The sequence below is a fragment of the Xenopus laevis genome, chromosome 4L (assembly GCF_017654675.1).
Source record: "Xenopus laevis strain J_2021 chromosome 4L, Xenopus_laevis_v10.1, whole genome shotgun sequence".
NCBI lineage: Eukaryota > Metazoa > Chordata > Amphibia > Anura > Pipidae > Xenopus > Xenopus laevis.
Genome location: NC_054377.1, coordinates 44,797,320 through 44,815,527, shown reverse-complemented (window position 1 = coordinate 44,815,527; position 18,208 = coordinate 44,797,320). Strand labels below are relative to the sequence as shown.

General features: G+C 37.6%; 1 protein-coding gene across 2 annotated transcripts in view; it reads left to right on the top strand.

Annotated features, from left to right (window-relative positions):
* Positions 1-18,208, top strand: part of cmip.L (c-Maf inducing protein L homeolog) — a 126,285-nt gene that overhangs the window by 54,429 nt on the left and 53,648 nt on the right. For both annotated transcript variants that reach the window (XM_018256308.2, NM_001097748.2), the window contains 2 exon segments: positions 17,218-17,379; positions 17,877-17,918. In XM_018256308.2, the coding sequence (XP_018111797.1) occupies positions 17,218-17,379; positions 17,877-17,918 (204 nt within the window).

Sequence of the window (18,208 nt, the reverse complement as noted above, 5' to 3'; positions counted from 1 at the left end):
ATTTTTACTGAAAATGACCTCTTTCGCCAGACTTGTCTTCACCAGCTCAGACCAGGTGTAAAGCAATGGAGTAAACAGATCTTCCACAATCCTCTGTTACTTACATCATATTATGTGAGTGGAAAAAGCATCAAAGTTCAAAAACCATTGCGTCTTTTCCTTTTTTCAGAGTTATAGCCTGCAAACCGGTTTCCCAAATAAATTTTCTAACATACACAACATTATAACAACTCTATCATCTCCCTGGACATGTGTAATTAACAGTGGAAATGTAATGTATCTGCTGCAACATATAACAAAAAGATGTCCATTCAACTTAAATTTCCCGCTGTATGCAAATTAACCTGAGCGCAAGATCTCTAGTGAATTTGTGCTAGGCAGAAATGAATGCTAGCGCATCTTCGATTTGAATAGTTTGCATTGCCAAAGTAATGCTAGCGAAAATTCACCAGGGTCCGGGACGAAACTTAGCATTTTAGTAAATTAGCATTGTCTGAGCAAATTTTCGCCTGGCGAATTGTTGCGATGGGTGTGAAGTGGGCGATGGCGACTTTTGGCTGTATAGTAAATCTGCCTCTTTGTTGGCAGAGGCTTTTGGCCATGGACCTATCAAGGAGAAGCCTTATGATTTACTAATAGTTGTAGAAGGTTAAACCTTTGGACTGTATGTTTGTTTATACATATATTTTGACACTCTGTGGGTAGATAGATGGCCTCCTAGAAGATTCTGACAGCTATGGAGATGGGAAGTAATAGAACTTGGGAATCAGAACTTGGATGTAGAGGACAATTTCATTATTTTCTGTATACTATGGGGTTATTTTACTATGTTTATAAACGGTTCTGGAAGAATAGACATGGATGGCCCAAAATATCTGAACTTCTCTTCTAAACTTTAACCATTGCTGACACAGGTTTATATTAAAGCACCCAGCCATGTACTCTCAAACAACATTTGCATCAAAAGGGTTATAATGAAAATCTGAGTTACTTTTAATGTTGCAACCTTTCCAGCGAGTTAGTTCCTCACATTTTTGCTCTGCAGTAACTGTCCCAGTGAAACTTTGTGGTGACATCTAGGAGCAACAACAGTTTAGTAAGGAAGTGGTAGACCAGACAAACGCAAAGAAAAGGACTGCTTTGTGCTTTAGCATGCAGTGCATAGAAATCACATTCTCGTTTAGAACACTATTTACAAACTGACTATGGAAAAATCAACCCAATAACTTGTACCACAGTTGGACTCTGGTGCAGTGGAAACATATTCGCTGGAGTGATAAACTTCGCTTCACAATCAGGCAGTCTGACATGGAGCAAGGTCCATACAAAATTGGTTTGCCAAGATGGAAGTTGAAGAACTGTTCTTTACAGAGCTGTGTCCTCAAAGGCACACCTGTGATATTGCTTGGAATGCCAACTGTGAGCTAGTTCCCAGAATCACTGCTCAACTTTACCAATGCTTTTGTGACTGAAAATACCTTCATCAGTGTTCCAACATCTAGTGGCTTGCCTTCACAGAAGAGTAAAGGCTGTTAGAGATAGGATAGCTTTAATACTAATACCATTTGTTTTGGAGTTAGATGTTAGAAAGGGTAGGTGAGTAAATGGATACCTTTGGCTATAGGCTAGCATCACACATGGCATTCTAAAGTAGGGGCAAAAAGAATTGGATCTGTGTTTTGTAAAGTGGCATAGTGTGGTAGTAGTACCCTTTTGTAGTTATACGTGTCAACATGTTGGAATGTTATTGTGAATAATGATATGCACATGTTCTTAGATGGCAGGTTTGTTGTTTAATCTAGATTTTATCATGTCATAAAATGTTGTCATTGTTTAATTTTGTCATTTTTATCTGTATGAATTCTTGCAGCATATATTGATATAAAGAAGGAATTTCCTATTTGTCAATAAACTAATAAACTAAACTGCTGGCTTTATATAACACATATAAAGGGATACAATTAGTACTTCATGTAAGTGGCAAGATTTAAAGTATGCTTTTGCTTGTGGGAGTCTAGTTTGGCTTTAGAGCAGTAGCTATATATACAAATTTATTGCAAGTATTCCAGTTGAGCAAGTCGTGTAAGATTCAATACAGGAAAGTTAATGATTCCTAGTTCTTATTATATCATTGGTGCTTGAGCTGAAGTCATGACTCAAAGACATATAACCCAAAATACAAAGTGCAGCAGCTGCTTTTCCTTGCTGGACTTGGATATGGTTTTGTTGCTAATACAGGTTTGGGATACATTATCCAGAAACCCATTATCCAGAAAGCTCTACATTATATCCCATATATACTCTATTTTAATTAAATAATTGAATATTTTAAAAATGATTTATTTTTTCTGTATTTATAAAACAGTACTTTGTACTTTATCATAACTAAGATATAACTAATCCTTATTAAAGGTAGAACAAAGTATGGAGCTCCAAATTATTCCCCGTTATCCAGAAAACCCCAGATCCCAAGCATTCTGCATAACAGGTCCCATACATGTACTAACAATATGACTATTGTGAGCAGGTAGGTGACTGGGAAGGAGTTTGTGAACAACTGACCTCAACTATCCAATGTAAAATGTAACAATGTATTTTTGGGCATCACCTTCAAAAAGTTGAATATTAATGAAAAAAATAACAAATATAATTCTGTTGAACTAGATATCAATCTTTATCACGGTAGGTTCCCTCTAAATTTCCAGTATATAACTGTACTTTTATCACACAATAGGAAGCTAACATGATGTGTCTTTAAAAATGACTCTCTTATTTTGCCACTTGCCAAAACCAAAATTGCAACTGATTAGTCACTACTTCTCAGGAAACCCACTCGCATATGCACATCATCGCTTTTGATGAATGTGGAACGACTTTATTAACCTTTCTCTTAAGCTCCGCGGCACTGATTCCAGTGAGTCACTTAGATAAGTTGGTATCTGTAGCTGCATCTGTATCAGAGAGGCAGGGTTTCCTGTTCACTTGTTTAATGGGAGAAATTAATATGCTAGACTTTCCCCTTTCTACTTATAGGAAGGGTTTCCATTTCACTCAGCAAGAAATTAATCTTCCATCCAAAGTTTTTAGTCTGTGCTTTTGAGAGTCCTGTGCACTTGCCCTAAGCAGAGCACCCAAGGACATCTCTGTCTTAAGTTTGTTTAAATAAAAAAAAAAAATCTGTATTCAGGAAGAATTTTTTGGAATTGCATTAACCAACATCTCCCACTGTTTTTTAATTATCCCATATCATAAACATTGGCTAAATAGGAGGAGGCATGGGAAGTTCATATAAAGCTCATATATTTATATTGTGACAGCAAATAATGGCTTTTGTTAGTACCAGGCATAATTGACTATAAGGGTAAGGCCAGACGAGGAGATTCGGGGAGATTTTGTCGCCTGGCGACTTATCGCTACGTCTTTTGCTCGACTACCTCCCCGAACTGCCTCAGCGTCTTTTCCCCATAGGCTACAGCGCAAAATCGACTGCGCTAATGCACACGCGGCGATGCGTTTTCAATAGTCGCCCAAAGTTGCCTGAGGCAAAAATTATGAATCTCCTCGTCTGGCCTTACCCTAAAAGGGCTTTGGCATATTAGGTATATGGCTAAATGCTGGACAAGAGTAGCTTTTTTTTATTTTAGTGGTACACACTAGGGATCTCTAAACTCTCTAGGCTATTGTGCCCGTTTTTTACCCCTTTAGTTTTTGTTGGTTACTCTCCTGTTAGCCACTGATAAACAAAGGCTCTTGGGTTGTATGTGTGTGTAGTGGTGGATGTTCCAGGAGTTTTTTTATGTAGTTCGGCAATAGCTAAAACTGTAGGTTATAATTGTTATGCTTTGATTGTATTGTTTCAACATAGTATGCGCTTCACAAAGATTATTCAGTTTCTGCCCAAATGGAGCTTTCAATATAAGCTACAGTATGTGCCTTACACACATTAAACATGAAACCTTTAGAGACTGGGATTATTATTTTATGCGACAAGTGTCAATCATCTATGTAACTTTAAACGATCCCTGGTTTCAGATGTTGAGCTGGTAGTGAGATGCCCTGGCAGTTGGGATTTTTTGCCACTGTGCAGTAATACACCCAGTGTAACATTGCTACTGGCATTAATGTAAAATGCATGGTAGCCATGAGAGGCAACGCCAGGCTACTACACGATTTATAAGAGGCAACTTTGGGCCACTATGAATGAATATGTGATGCATATGTTTTATTGATGTGCCCTCAGTTGACCTATTGTACAGAAACTTTTGTCTGTTTATAAATTAATTTTAGTAAATAATTAACCCAGTTCATTGTCATTCATGACCATCATCTCAGTGTCCAACAGTGCAAGCATTAAGGATATCTTGCTAGTCAAATCAATAAGTGGTTTAATCATTCTAGTAACTGTGAAGTCATGCTGGCAGCATCAGGAGGGTATGCTGGGTGCCCTTGCCAAAGCAGGTTCACTGTCCTGACCCCTAATCTGGAAATCCTCAGGCCAAGCATTCTGATTAACAGGTCCCATATCTGGATCACTTTACTGTGTATAGTCAGACTTCTGCAGAACTGTGTGAGTCCTTGGGAATGGTGCTCAAAAATATAATGTATTATCAGCCATAGCCACTGCTTTTCCAGTCAGACTTAACCTTAAAATTATGATTCATATCTTTTAGAGTGGGTAGCACAATCCAAATACAATGCACCACTGTACAGTGATGGCTTGCTGGAAATGGCAGACACATTTTTCAAAGCAGGCTTTAAACAAACAGGAAACTGTAGCCCATAAGGAGGCAGAGGAGTTACAAAAGCAAAGTATAATTTAGCAGTGTAATTATATAAATTCCTTTTCAAATGGGTGTTATCAACAGTCTAATGAACCTTTGCACCTCTCCGCTGCTATTACCGGCAATTTGTGGATTCCAAGAAGCCAGGCACAGACGTCATTGTGCTTTTAAAAACACATTCTAAAATTGTCTGTTCCCTCTCTTGCAGCTACTGTATGTATGTCTGTTTGGGGACAGAGAGGCGATGCACAGATCATTGCAATATAAATGCAGGGCTGGATTAAAGGGGTTGTTCACATTTAAATTTGCTTTTAGTATGATGGAGAGAGTGACATTGGATGGAGACAATTGGCGATTAGATTTGATTTTTTATTATTTGTGGTTTTTGAGGTTTTTTTTTTTTAGTTATTCAGCAGCTTTCCAGTTTGCAATTTCATCAATTTGGTTGCTATGGTCCAAATTACACTAACAACCATAAATTCATATAAATAAGAGACTTATTTTTAAAAATAAATATGGATATATACATAAACTGTAATCTGTAGTGCAAGGATAAATTTATTCAGGAACATAAACAATCTGGAGGGAAGTATAATACAGATACATTTATACACTGTATTGGTAAACAGTATTCAAACTTGCTTGCTCACTAGAAAGAAACATTTGTTTCAATAAATCAGCACAAAAGCAAAACATTTATATAATATAGTGTTGGTCCCTTACTTGGTATTTTCAAGTTTTATGATGTGACTATGTTTGTAGGAGCCTGCTGCTTGGTTACCCACCTGTTAATTCAGCTCTGCAAAAAGAAGATAAACTCCGGTTTCGCACCATTAACACAATGGTATATTTTATTAAGACGGTTTTAGTAAGTCAGATTTCTTTTGAATTCCTCCTAGTAGAATTTACACATATTGGGTGATTTACCCTCTAGCCAAATGACAAGTCTTGGAGGTTTGTCAAGTGAAGGGTTAAATCGCTGGAAGAATAATCCTCCTTTCTCTCTACCTATAAACACTGCACTGTTATAATGCAAATAAAGCAGTAGCTATGCACTTTGACCATTTTAGTATGAATTTCACTGCTGCATAGCCAGTCTGCAGATATACAACTGACGTCAGTCTGTTTAGTTCAAGCAATGTTTGCATTTAATCATACAGGCCTTGCTTCTGGTATGGCAAACGAAAGGGATCAACTTGGCTTAAGATGGTATAAATATTAAGGTCTATGGAGATAAATTGATATACGTACATATTGAGCATTATTAAAAAGGGCTTATATGGCTAATTTGCTGATTTGAAGTAGAAGTAGGTATTTTGCTGAGCAGCTGCAGGCCTCATATTTTTGTTGAGGGGATAAAGTAAAGGCACAGTGGCACAATTTACTTCAAATTAAAACATAGGTATGCGAGCAGTGATTTTCAGAGCTATTTTGTTATAGCTTGATCTATTTGCCGTTCTGTTTCTCTTCTCTCCAAAATGCTAACTGGGAGCTGGGATGAGTCAGAATTAATCCCTGAAGCTAAATTTTCTTGGAGCTAATATTTTGATAATTTATCTTTGCTTTCCCATTTATCTTTCAGTCTGTTATTCAGACCCTTATTTTTTCTCAAGCTATACCTCTCTGTTCACAAGTATAAAATGTACAAAAAATGGCTTTGAACAACAGAAAGTTCAAATTATGTTTATATTTAAAAACCAGCATTTCAGATGAATGAAAACAGTAAGAGTAATGGCTAACCATTGTGATTTAAATATGTTAATACTTTTTTTCGGGCATCATTTCTTTTTTTCCTTTTCTTGACTTCATTGGCCCTGGCACATGAGTGAGAAAGCTCTTAATAGCAATTGCTAGCAGCTTATGACAGTGCCAAGCCAAGTAGAAGTTACCTATTCTTATATAACCAGAGAATGCTCATATCATGTCTCATATCCCTCTATTTCATCATTCGTCCTTCACCCTAATTTTTTACTTCTTACTTACTTACTTCTTACTGTGAATAACCCAATAAGTTACTGCAAATTGCTGGTATCAGTCAGTTAGCCCATATGCAAGATTGATGTGTGGGTTTACTCAAACCCACAGTGACCTGTGGGTTGACCACTGGTTGGGTGGGTTCTGGTTGAAATTTGGCCAACCACTGAGGGATAGGGTTGGGTGCAGGTCAGACTGGGAAGTAGTCTCCTCCACTACTCCTGAAGATTCCCTGTCTTGGAACCAGAGGCCCACACAAAAGTAGTGCACAAAGCAAGATGACGTGTGTATGGGTTGGATGCGAGTCTTACAATGACAACATTTTGTGGGTTAGGGTCAGGTTGCGGTTAAGTCAGAGACTCACGGCAACAGTATGTTAGTTGCATAGGGTTAAGTAAGGTGTGAGCAACTCACTATAAAGTTAAATTTAAAGAATGTCAAGTTAATAAAGATATTGCATTCCACATCTACTACAGTTTACTGATTTGTTACATTATTTTACAGTTCCTTTTTAAAGGGGTTGTTCACCTTTGGGTTAACTTTTAGTATGATGTTGGTCGTGATATTTTGATGCAATTTGCAATTTGGTTTTCATTTTTTATTATTTGTGGTCTTTGAGTTATTTAGCGTCTTTTTCAGCAGCTCTTCAGTTTGCAATTTCAGCATTCTGGTTGCTAAGATCTAAATTACCCTAGCATCCATGCACTTATTTGCATAAATGTCTAGAATAAGAATAGGAGTGGGCCTGTATAGAAAGATGAGCAAGGAACATTGAAGACCAATTGAAAAGTTTCTTAGAATGGACTATTCTATAACATACTAAAAGTTAACTTAAAATTAACTTAAAGGAAAACTATACCCCCAAACAATGTAGGTCTCTATAAAAAGATATCGCATAAAACAGCTGATATGTAAAACCCTGCTTTATGTAAATAAACCATTTTGATAATAAAATGCTTTTCTAGTAGTATGTGCCACTGGCTAATCATAAATAGAAAATTGCCATTTTAAAAAATAAGGGCCTGGGATCATACGATTCACTGTGCACACAAACATACCAACAAACCATACTTGTTAGGTCACATAAGCCAATTAACAGACAGAGTTCTGTCTTTTACTTCCACACTTCTTCCTGTTACAGTTAGAGTTGTAGTATTTCTGGTCAGGTGATCTCTGAGGCAGCACAGGGACCATCACAAAATGGTGGCCCAAGGCAAGAGATGTAAAAGGGCAAGATTTACTTAAATATATAGACCAGTTTGGTAAGATTCTTTAATATGCCACTTAATATGATGTAAACTATCTGTTGCTTAAGTGTTCATTTTGGGGGTATAGTTTTCCTTTAAGTGATTCTGTCTGCTCCCATTTGATGCAGAAACAGAAGTCTCAGAATTTACATTTGGCTTACAGAATTCTGAAATACTGTTACCTCATCTGCTTAAGGGTTGCCACATTTTCTGGCAAAAACATATCTGTTATTATTTCTTTCTTCTTCTTATTAATAATAATAATGGCATCAAATATAGTTTTTTTTACTGGCAGAGGCTGTATAATACTGGTGGCAATCCCACCTGTCATAAAAATTTTCTCCCCCCCCCCCAGTCTACTTCATCTTATCTAGACCTCCAAATGACTCTTAACTGGAAAAACAACCCTGTCTCTAGTTCCTATGGTAACTCCAATGCGCTCTATATTCTCTTCAGATCAATTATTAGCATTGCCTGTATGTTGTTTTTCACATGAAAGGAAACTCCTCCATGCTTTTCTAGTCAGTTGTTTCTGAGCAGCCTGGATGTTTGGTGTGTCCAATTTTATTACATATAGATCCTGTTCATTGCAGCACTAACACAAAGAAGAAAAAATATGGGTGGCATTTCTATATATTAGTTCAACAATTACTGGAAACGATCGTTCATTTCAATACACACGTGTAGCACTGACTTGTCAGATATACAGGTAGAATCAATAGAATTCTAACTGTATCTGACAATTCAGCACTAACAATGGGCGATGTTTGGGTGCCTTCAAAGGCACCCGATCAAAATTGTCTGTCCAGCCCGATTGACGAGCCGACTGATATCCAAGTATTCTGCCGATATTGTTTGGCTCTTTTACCACCATATACGCACCAAATATCGTATGAAAATTGTTTTCATACGATATAATCTGTGCGTCTATGGCCACCTTTAGTGACAGAATTATGATGGGCCGTTCCAGAGTCCTGTCAGTGGTTTACAATAAATCAGCAAATGAAAGTAGGCCACAGATATGGTTGCAGCCTTGCTAAATAGGAATGGGAGTGGATAGTGTTGTAAAGGGGCTGGGATTGTGACGTAAAGGAGCAGAGAGATGACTTGGGGGGGGGGGCAGTGGTCCTTGGATAGATTGATGGAGGACAGATTATAGAGCACATTGAGAAAAGGGTAAGATTATGGGGGCCAGAGGCTCAATTTAGGTGTAAAATAAATTTGGCAATATCAGTGCTTGTCTCCTTTTGCAAAGTGGGTTGGCAGGTGTTACAAGTCCCCTACTGACATTAGAGAATGGATCGGAGCTATAGCCTCAGTTGTTAGCACTGCTGACTTGCAGCCCAGGTGTCCTTAGTTTGATTCCGACCTGGGTACTAGCTGGAAGGAGAATGCATGCTTTTCCTGACATAAATACATAAATCCTGACATATGAGTTAAAAGATAGCATAGCTATGAAAGGAAAAAGAAAGACAGCATGAACAGAATTTGATTGGCCACTTATGCCCTTAATAATTTAACATTTACACTGAGACTGTTAAAATATTTAAAAGTATATCTAGAAGATTTTTTACCTCTCAGAATTAAATATTTAAAGGTGGACATACAAGGTGCGACTATTGGGTTACAGAACTGATTGCTGAATGGACAGATATTGTGCAAGTTGCCCATCCATGCTTATGGCCTAATAGCAGTTTGTTTGTCGGGTCTGAAATGAAATGAAGAGAAGCTGTGGCTGCTCTTACTTCCTCATCTGCTGATGCACCATGCTTCATCTGTGAAGATGAATCAGTAGATGAAATTTTCAGTCTGATAGACTGATCAATTGACCCCAGAGATCAGATGCACATCAAGATGATTTTCAGATTAGCTAAACAGCCTGATTACATGTACACATTTATGGTTTCATTTGTATTTGGTCCCAGTATCTGTCACCCTTTTAATTCCCTTCAATAGCTCCGATTTCTCCTTGCATTTCACATGTATTTCTTTTGTATCACTTAATATTCCACAATTGCCAACACTCTTTCTCTTTGTAGACAGGACTAATTATGATCATAGCTAATTTGAGCATGTAATGTGCAGCTGTAATCACACTTGGACCTGGTATATTTTGTCTGCAGTTGCAGAATAAAGGTTTAGTTACACTGATTAAGGCCTGGTCTGGCGCCTTGGTACTGGAATTACAATAGCTTAAATAGTACAGGCAGCTGTAATTGATTTATTCATTTAAAAAGACTATAAAGCTGATGTTTCCCAGCAGTAGAATCCCATTTTATAATTCCAGTGAATGGTGCATGATGATTTAGCACACCGTCATGAATAAGAAGCTCAATGGGAATCATTGTACTTGTTTGAAGCTTGCCATAATACATATGATTAGATCCCACTTATAATTATTGGCTCTGGTTGGGAAACAGTGAAATAGGGAGATCAGGGAATCTGTGTACAGCCTCTCATAGGGTGCTACAAAAGATGCTATATTGACCTTTTAGCTGCAGTTGTACTAAACTTTCAGTATTCCTTGATCCATAGTATGGGATTACTCAATGTTCGCGCTAGATCAAATATGATGGTTCATTTAGAATAAACAGGCATTCAGGGTAGCGGGTAATAGGACCTTATGCTCCACTAAAGAGTGACAGTGATGTTTGAACTTCGTATGAATGCATCAAACAGTGGGATAGGTCTGATTTGTTACCGAAACCTCCTGAAGTGGTCTGTGTTTGCCAAATGGTTACTGGTACTGATAGATCCAAATGTGGCTCACAAAAAAAACCTGAAAAATAAAATATGTTTATTTCTGCTGCATGCCATACAGTGCCAAGCATTTCAATTGGTAACTGCCTCACAACCTATTGTGGCACACTGCTTCTAATCCAAATAATATTTGTTATTAAGAGCCTCTGAATACCAAAGAATTTGTAGAGTATTTTGCAAACTGTAGCCAAATGTGGACAAACTATAGGACAAGTAAGTATGTTGTACAGCCAAGAATAGCAATCATTGAGCTATAATATATCATTACTTCAGCCAATGAATGAAAATATTTTGCAGGCCTTTTAGTGTGAAGGAATGCAGGAAAATAAATAAGCCAGGCATGCCAGTCATGGTCTTTTGGTTACTGCTGCAAACTGCAGTCTCCACATCAGTTCATGATAGCTGAATGACCCTAACTTGGCTTTTAAAGTAAAACTGAAATTGCATGGATATAAAAGTGATGAATGGCCATTTATCAGGGCAGGTCAACTGTATCCCCTGTTCAACTCCTCTGCACTATCCAAACTGGGAAAATGCTGTGTCTGTTCTATATGTACGTGCTGGGGTTATCCATCGGCTGAGCTGATTTGCGTCAGCACTCATTGTTGAGGGGAAAAAAAAAAAGGAAGGAACGTTTTCAGGGGCCTCGGTGAAACAAATTATCAAAATAGCAGTCATTCTTCTGGGATAGCCACTGCACAGTTTGTTTTACTGCAAATTCTTTTTAAAGCTCACATATTCTTTGATTCCCTAGTGGAAGCATAATCCTACTTTTCCTTTAGTTTAAGGGCCTCACTACTGCACCTGGTTTTCATCATGGGAATTATTGAAGTAAACTTGTTCATGTAATAGCATTTCTCTATGAACCCTGATCATTGACAATGGAGAACATTTGTAAGTCATCCATTTACTTAAAAGCAGTTACGATATGTATGCCTTACTCAGGGGAAGGATACTGCAAGGCAGGGCATGTGCTCTCTGTATGCAGCACCATAAAAACTGCAAGCGCTGGATAACAATAAACTCATATCCAGTCATGACATCAGTACGTTACCTATGAACACTACATATATTTATCCTTTGGCTAAATGTGGCCCTCCAGGGGGTTTATATTGTCTGTTGGTAAATTATTAAAAGGGACATTATGATTTCTTGTTCAACATGAGTTACATGGTGCATGTGCTGAACATACTTCCTGGGCCATGTCAGACAAGGCACTTTCTCCTCCACCATATCTATGTCACACACAAAAAATGCCAACCCTCATCTCCCTGCCCCAACACTAATGTCCACTGGCAGGGCATCGGACTGCACAGACTTTTCGATTTAGGTGTAAAAAAGCATGTTTCTGTGCAGAAATGCACCATGTCTGCATTAAAGGGGACCCATCACATAAAAAAATTATTCAAAATCCTATTTTATCACATCAGTCAAGCAAAATTAACTATAATAACACTATATAAATTATTTGAATCTTGTTTCCTTCAGTCTGGGAATGCATAATTATAGCAAGCAGGCAGGAGCCATTTTGTGGTGCAAGCCTTGCATCATCTCAGAATCTTGTTTGTGCACCAGAATGGGGGACCCCATTGTATGCTTCAGGCATAGAGGAGGGGCAGACAATATTTGATTGACGGCTGAGATTTTTAAATGAGTTTACAAAAGCTATGAATGCTTTAATAAAAAATAGAAATTGGATTTCATGTTTAATCTGAAAAGGACTTTTATTATATAGCTTTTTGTGTCTGGGTGACAGGTCCACTTTAACAGGCCAATTTCATGCCTGTCAGTTAACACCGATGTCAGTGCAGAAGGAAGCAGATCGCTGTTTTCTTCTTAGCCTAGATATGCCAATGGAGACTTCTGTGGGAGCCTCACGTTACGATCTTTTCTTAGATCTTCTCTTTGGCCTCATTTCAGGGCTCATGAGTAATAGAGTGAAAAGCCAGCTTTTGCCATTTTTTACTGTGTGAGGGCACCCAGACCGGAACAGTAGATGATCCTGAAGAAGAAGTAGTAGTAGTATCTTGAAAGAAGAACAGTAATATTTTGAGTAGAATGTAAAGCCAGCTTTTGGCTTCCATGCTACTGTGTGAGGGCACCCGGACTGGAACAGTAGATGATCCTGAAGAAGTAATATCTTGAAAGAAGAACAGTAATATTTTGAGCCAGTGCAATTTTAGTAAACAGGGGGCACTGGTGGATCTGCCACGTGTTCCCAATGTGTTCCACTTGCATTCGGCACTTGCCTGCACCATCGTGAGTGAGATAAAAGGAAATATAATGGCCATTAAGTCCTACATTCTTCTGTGGTGGAACACTTAAAAATCCACTGAAGGGAAACGCAGAAAGATACAAAGATACTATCATACAAAACGAAGATTTGTATAATTTTCGGACCATGTGTGGAGTTTCCCAACATTTTTGGTGCCATGGCGATCGGTCAGGTTAGAAAGTTTCAGTCTGATAACGATAATATCTCTGCATATATCGCCTATCTGACGATATCCATGGGAGATTGTCACTACTATTCGTCGGACATAACTTTCGTGCAATTGCTGTCTGACCAGAGATTTGTTCTCTTTTCTACTTTAAATTATCTGAATGGTCAGTTGCAGCCCGGAAGATTGGCACAGGCGAACGTTCGTCCGACTTTAGACTATAATCTGCACTTCTAAGGCCAGCATAAGGGAAGGTCTCCTGTTGGGCACACACTCTTGATGTGCCTTAATTTACACTTTGAACTCTCAAGAAAGAGTGCTTTGTTGTTAATGTCCCTGAAAAACTTTTAGGCAAGATTTTTGATGTTCACTTACGGAAGCGTTTTGGCCTCACTATATGGGACACTGGACAAGTGATACAGGTTTTTTATTATTTGATGTAAATCCAATTTCTACCTCAGTACATGTATTCGGTATATCCTGCATTACTCTTGCAGCATAGCAACAAATGTTGTACACATTTCATTAAATTACCTCTCCCACTCTCCTTGGAATATCTGTGTGCATACGTGCATGAAATCAGGGCGGCATTAAGCCTTGTACTCTTCTTGTCCTTTTGTTTAGTACGAGGGGCAAGTGTTGTGACTGATTATCTTTCCCTAGTGAAGGCCAACTGGTGAACTGTCCCCTGCCAAATACTTAGCGATGCATATCAAATAGCTGCTCTAACAAACTGATTCACTGAAGCTTTTGGACTGCTTATCATCAGTAAATATTATTTCTATCATAATTCTAAAGAATGCAAGAGGGCCAGAGCGTTATCAATAGCTAGAGATTTGGATAGTAACAGGATACTATATAATGGACTTGCTCAGGCTGGATTGCATGACTACCGAAAATGAAAAGAGGCTTTCAAGAAATGAGTTTCTTTTAGAGTTAGTTCACACAAGGAGATTCGGGGAGATTTTGTCGCCTGGCGACTAATTGCCTTGTCTTCTGAGCGACAATCTCCCCGAACTGCCTCAGTGTGTTTTCTCATAGGCTATAATGAAAAGTTGCCTGCGCTAAAGCACACGCGGCGATGCGTTTTCCATAGCCACCCGAAGTTGTCTCATGGAGGAAACTTCGGCGACTTCGGAAAACGCATCGCCGCGTGTGCTTAGCGCAGGCGACTTTTCATTATAGCCTCGAATCTCCCCGAATCTCCTCGTGTGAACTAACCCTTACACATGACTTGTGTGTCAGAAAATATACACCGTCCAATGACGCTGGCAGAGCCTTTTTAAACACATTTCTTTGAAACAAGCCAAGAAATTGTAAGAGATTTTTGAGACTAGCACATTCCTCCCCTAATAAGTAATAGAATACGATTGTCCCCTGGAGTTATTTGCCTAAAGACTTTGTGATTAACTAACATCTGACAACACTATCCATTTCTCTACAAGATTCTGATTTATAATCTTCAAAAATGTACAGTATTTTAACCCTTGCTTGCAGTCATTTTATGTTAATTATGTTAGTACCTATGCTTTCCACCCCTCCCATTTGTATTTTGATTGTTACATACTGTTTGTGACTGGCTAGTTGCCTTTATTTTCCTTCCTTACATTGTGCCCCAGTTTCTTGCATCAGAAAAGAACACAACATGATTGATATTGAGAAGGTTATAATATTTGGATGAATCAAAAGATGGTTATAATCAGAATGTCAGGAGGAAATGTTGCTTTTCAGTTGTCTGACAATTGTCATTTTCATTTTGGGGACTAGAACCCCTTGGAGGGGGTATAGTATTTACAATGCCAAAGTCTGCTTCAATTCTACTAATCAGCAGCCCCCAATCAAATGTCTGCTTTCAAAGAGCATAGCAGCAAATACTACCTGCTGATTGGTAGCTGTAATATTACTAGATGTGGAGCAAACTTTGCACCTTATATTTTATTGGTTTTTTTTTTTGCCTGACTAAGATTTTTTTTTTAAATTTTTTTTTTTTGCAAAGAAGCTGACTTGCATTTAAATCTGACACATTGTAACAAACATTTTGGAAATCTAGTTTGCATAGACAATGGACACAGTACTGACTTTTTAAATTATGCCCGAACTGGTCAAAAATGGAGCAGAGGGGACAGGTGGTAGCAATTTAAATGCAAACTTCCTATCCAACTCCAAAAGTATTTCATGCTTAAATATACAGTGTACATGTCATCAATATTTGTGTCAGTAGCAATGCCCTGCTTTCATTAACCAGTACAGATAAATATTTTCGGGTTGCTGGGATATTTATATTAAACAGCACCAGCCCAGTGACACAATGGACAGCTTTGATCAGTAACAACATTATTTCCCTTGAATATAAAATACTTTTGACTTTGTATACAATGGAAATGCACTAAACTACAGCCTTTTAGTACAGGTTTGGGATCCGTTATACGGAAACCCATTATCCAGAAAACACCGAATTACTGAAAGGCGGTCTTCCTTTTATCCAAAATTTTAAAAAGAATTTTCTAGTAGTCTTTAGGTATGAAGATCCAAACTATGGAAAGATCCGTTATCTGGAAAACTCCAGGTCCCGAGCATTCTGGAAAAAAGGTCCCATACCTGCACTAAAAAACCTAGCATGATCCCCTCTTATAAATTCATTCAGTATATGTGATTATGAGTGTAGTTGATTACCCTCAAAATCCACATGTCCTTTTTAGTTTGTGGAATATTGATTGAGCATAATATTCACAGTGTCCTATTTGCTACAGTAACCCCTTATCACTGAAGCTGTCAGTTTTCACTCTTTGCTGGCCTACAGGACATTCATTGCATGGCAATGTATGATGTAGAGTTGCCACCCTACAACCTGTGGAATTGTCAGGGGAGGGTTAGGGAAGGGAGTAAGTATAAAGAAAAGAGGTTTAGGTATCACACATACAGAAAACGTGTAGCAATGTAGTATATCATAAATGGATGTTACACAATTCCACCAGACTCTGCCCCAAAGGCAGAAATTCAAGTCCTAAGAAAATTGTCTTGACGCCTTTTACCTCAGGCATTAATTGAGTAATATATACACTGGTTGTTGCCTGGAGCACAGACATATCTACAAAGGCTGCAGCATTCTGTACCACATTGACGTAAGTAAGTCAATGTCACTTGACCCAGCATCTTCAATTACGCTGTTTTTTTGTTTGTCTTGAGGCAGATTTTTGTTGCACCTGCATAGGTTTTAGTTTTGTTAAATGCTGTTTATGACCAAAATAAAAATAAAATAGCTTATATCATGATCTCATGGCGAAGTTTAGATCTCTTCGTACCCATGCTTTTTATTGATCTGATGTTCTTGTTGCATATTTGAACATGTATGAAAAATATGGCACAAATGCATTGATAGTTTATGTACTGGTACAGGATTTATTATATTGTGGGGCTAAAATTCCTTTTTGAGATATTGCAGCTAGCTTAAGTACTTTAATCAATGAAAACACTAGAAAAAGGTGAAGGAAAAAAATGTTTTTAGCACATCTAGTATGTTACTGTATGTTGGAGTCACTGACGAAGGCCCTGTGCGGAGCCGAAACGTTGGACCACTAATAAATCTCCACTTTCATTTGAACTATTGACTATATATATATATATATATATATATATATATATATATATATATATATATATATATATATATATATATATATATATATATATATATATATATATATATATATATATATATATATATATATATATATATATTGAAAAAGGTCCCAGGGACCGAAACGTCGGGCACAGACACGATGTAGTAATAAAAAATTGGCTTTTATAACAAGGAGTGCTGGTCTCAGAATAATTGATATATATATATATATATATATATATATATATATATATATATATATATATATATATATATATATATATATACATACACAAAGTATAACCATGCCTACACGTTTACATAGGATAGGTTAAAATAAAAAAGTGGGGTGCATGGTCAAAAATACTATTCACCAAATAATTCTTGTCTTTCAGAAAAAGATTTATAAGTACAAAAAAGTGCTGAGCAACCCAAATCGCTGGGAAGTGGTGCTAAAAGAGATAAGGACACTGGTGGATATGGCACTTAGCTCGCCACTTCAGGATGACTCAATTCATCAGGCTCCACTAGAAATTATCTCAAAGTTACTTTCAGAGGTGAGCAGTAGTTCTTTGTGAAATACCTTTATGTGCTGAGCTACAACGTCAAAGCTCCTTTGAAAGCCAGGCATTGACTGGTGATCTGTAGACTATGGACTCAGGTGGTACAACCTTAGTCCAAACATGTTACCTGAAAAAAAAATGGCATCCTCCTCTTTGTCTCTGGTTATATGAAAAATGTATTCTGTGATGCTGTATGGATGCCATTGTCACTAAATATTTCCTCCCTCTTTGCAAATAAGATCTAAATTATCCATAGCAATAATCTGTTTAAACACCGATGTCAACATTTTTATGGTTGTGAGCTGTATTCCCAAAATCACTATGGGACAGTTGAATATCAACCTTGAATGTAGTGTAAACTTTATAATTGTGTAGCAAAGCAGATGTTAGTGCAGTTGTGGCACTTTTTTTTTTTTGTTCTTAAATAATGTTTGTGTTTAGTTGTTATGTCTGGATTATTGGAGATAATGGATTATGATTTATTCTTGCAGAACATTAATCTAACCACTCAGGAGCATGAAAGCATTATCGTGGTAAGTGAAAGCCTTTGATATTACCATAATAGCCCTTTCATTCTGCTTACATCTTGCTTGGTTGCTAATAAATTGCATGTTTGTTATACTCTTTAAAATATTTATTGTTTCTGATTTAGGGGAACAGCTGACTAGTGGAAGCGCCAATCTCTTTCATATTATAAAATAAAGGTCCCATTTGTCTTACAGAAAATGTAACGCCAATAAGCAAGTTGCTGCTGTGCAAAAACACATAAGGTTATATGTATGGGTGCATACTGTGTAAAAAAATGTTCCCATCTTGCAGGGAC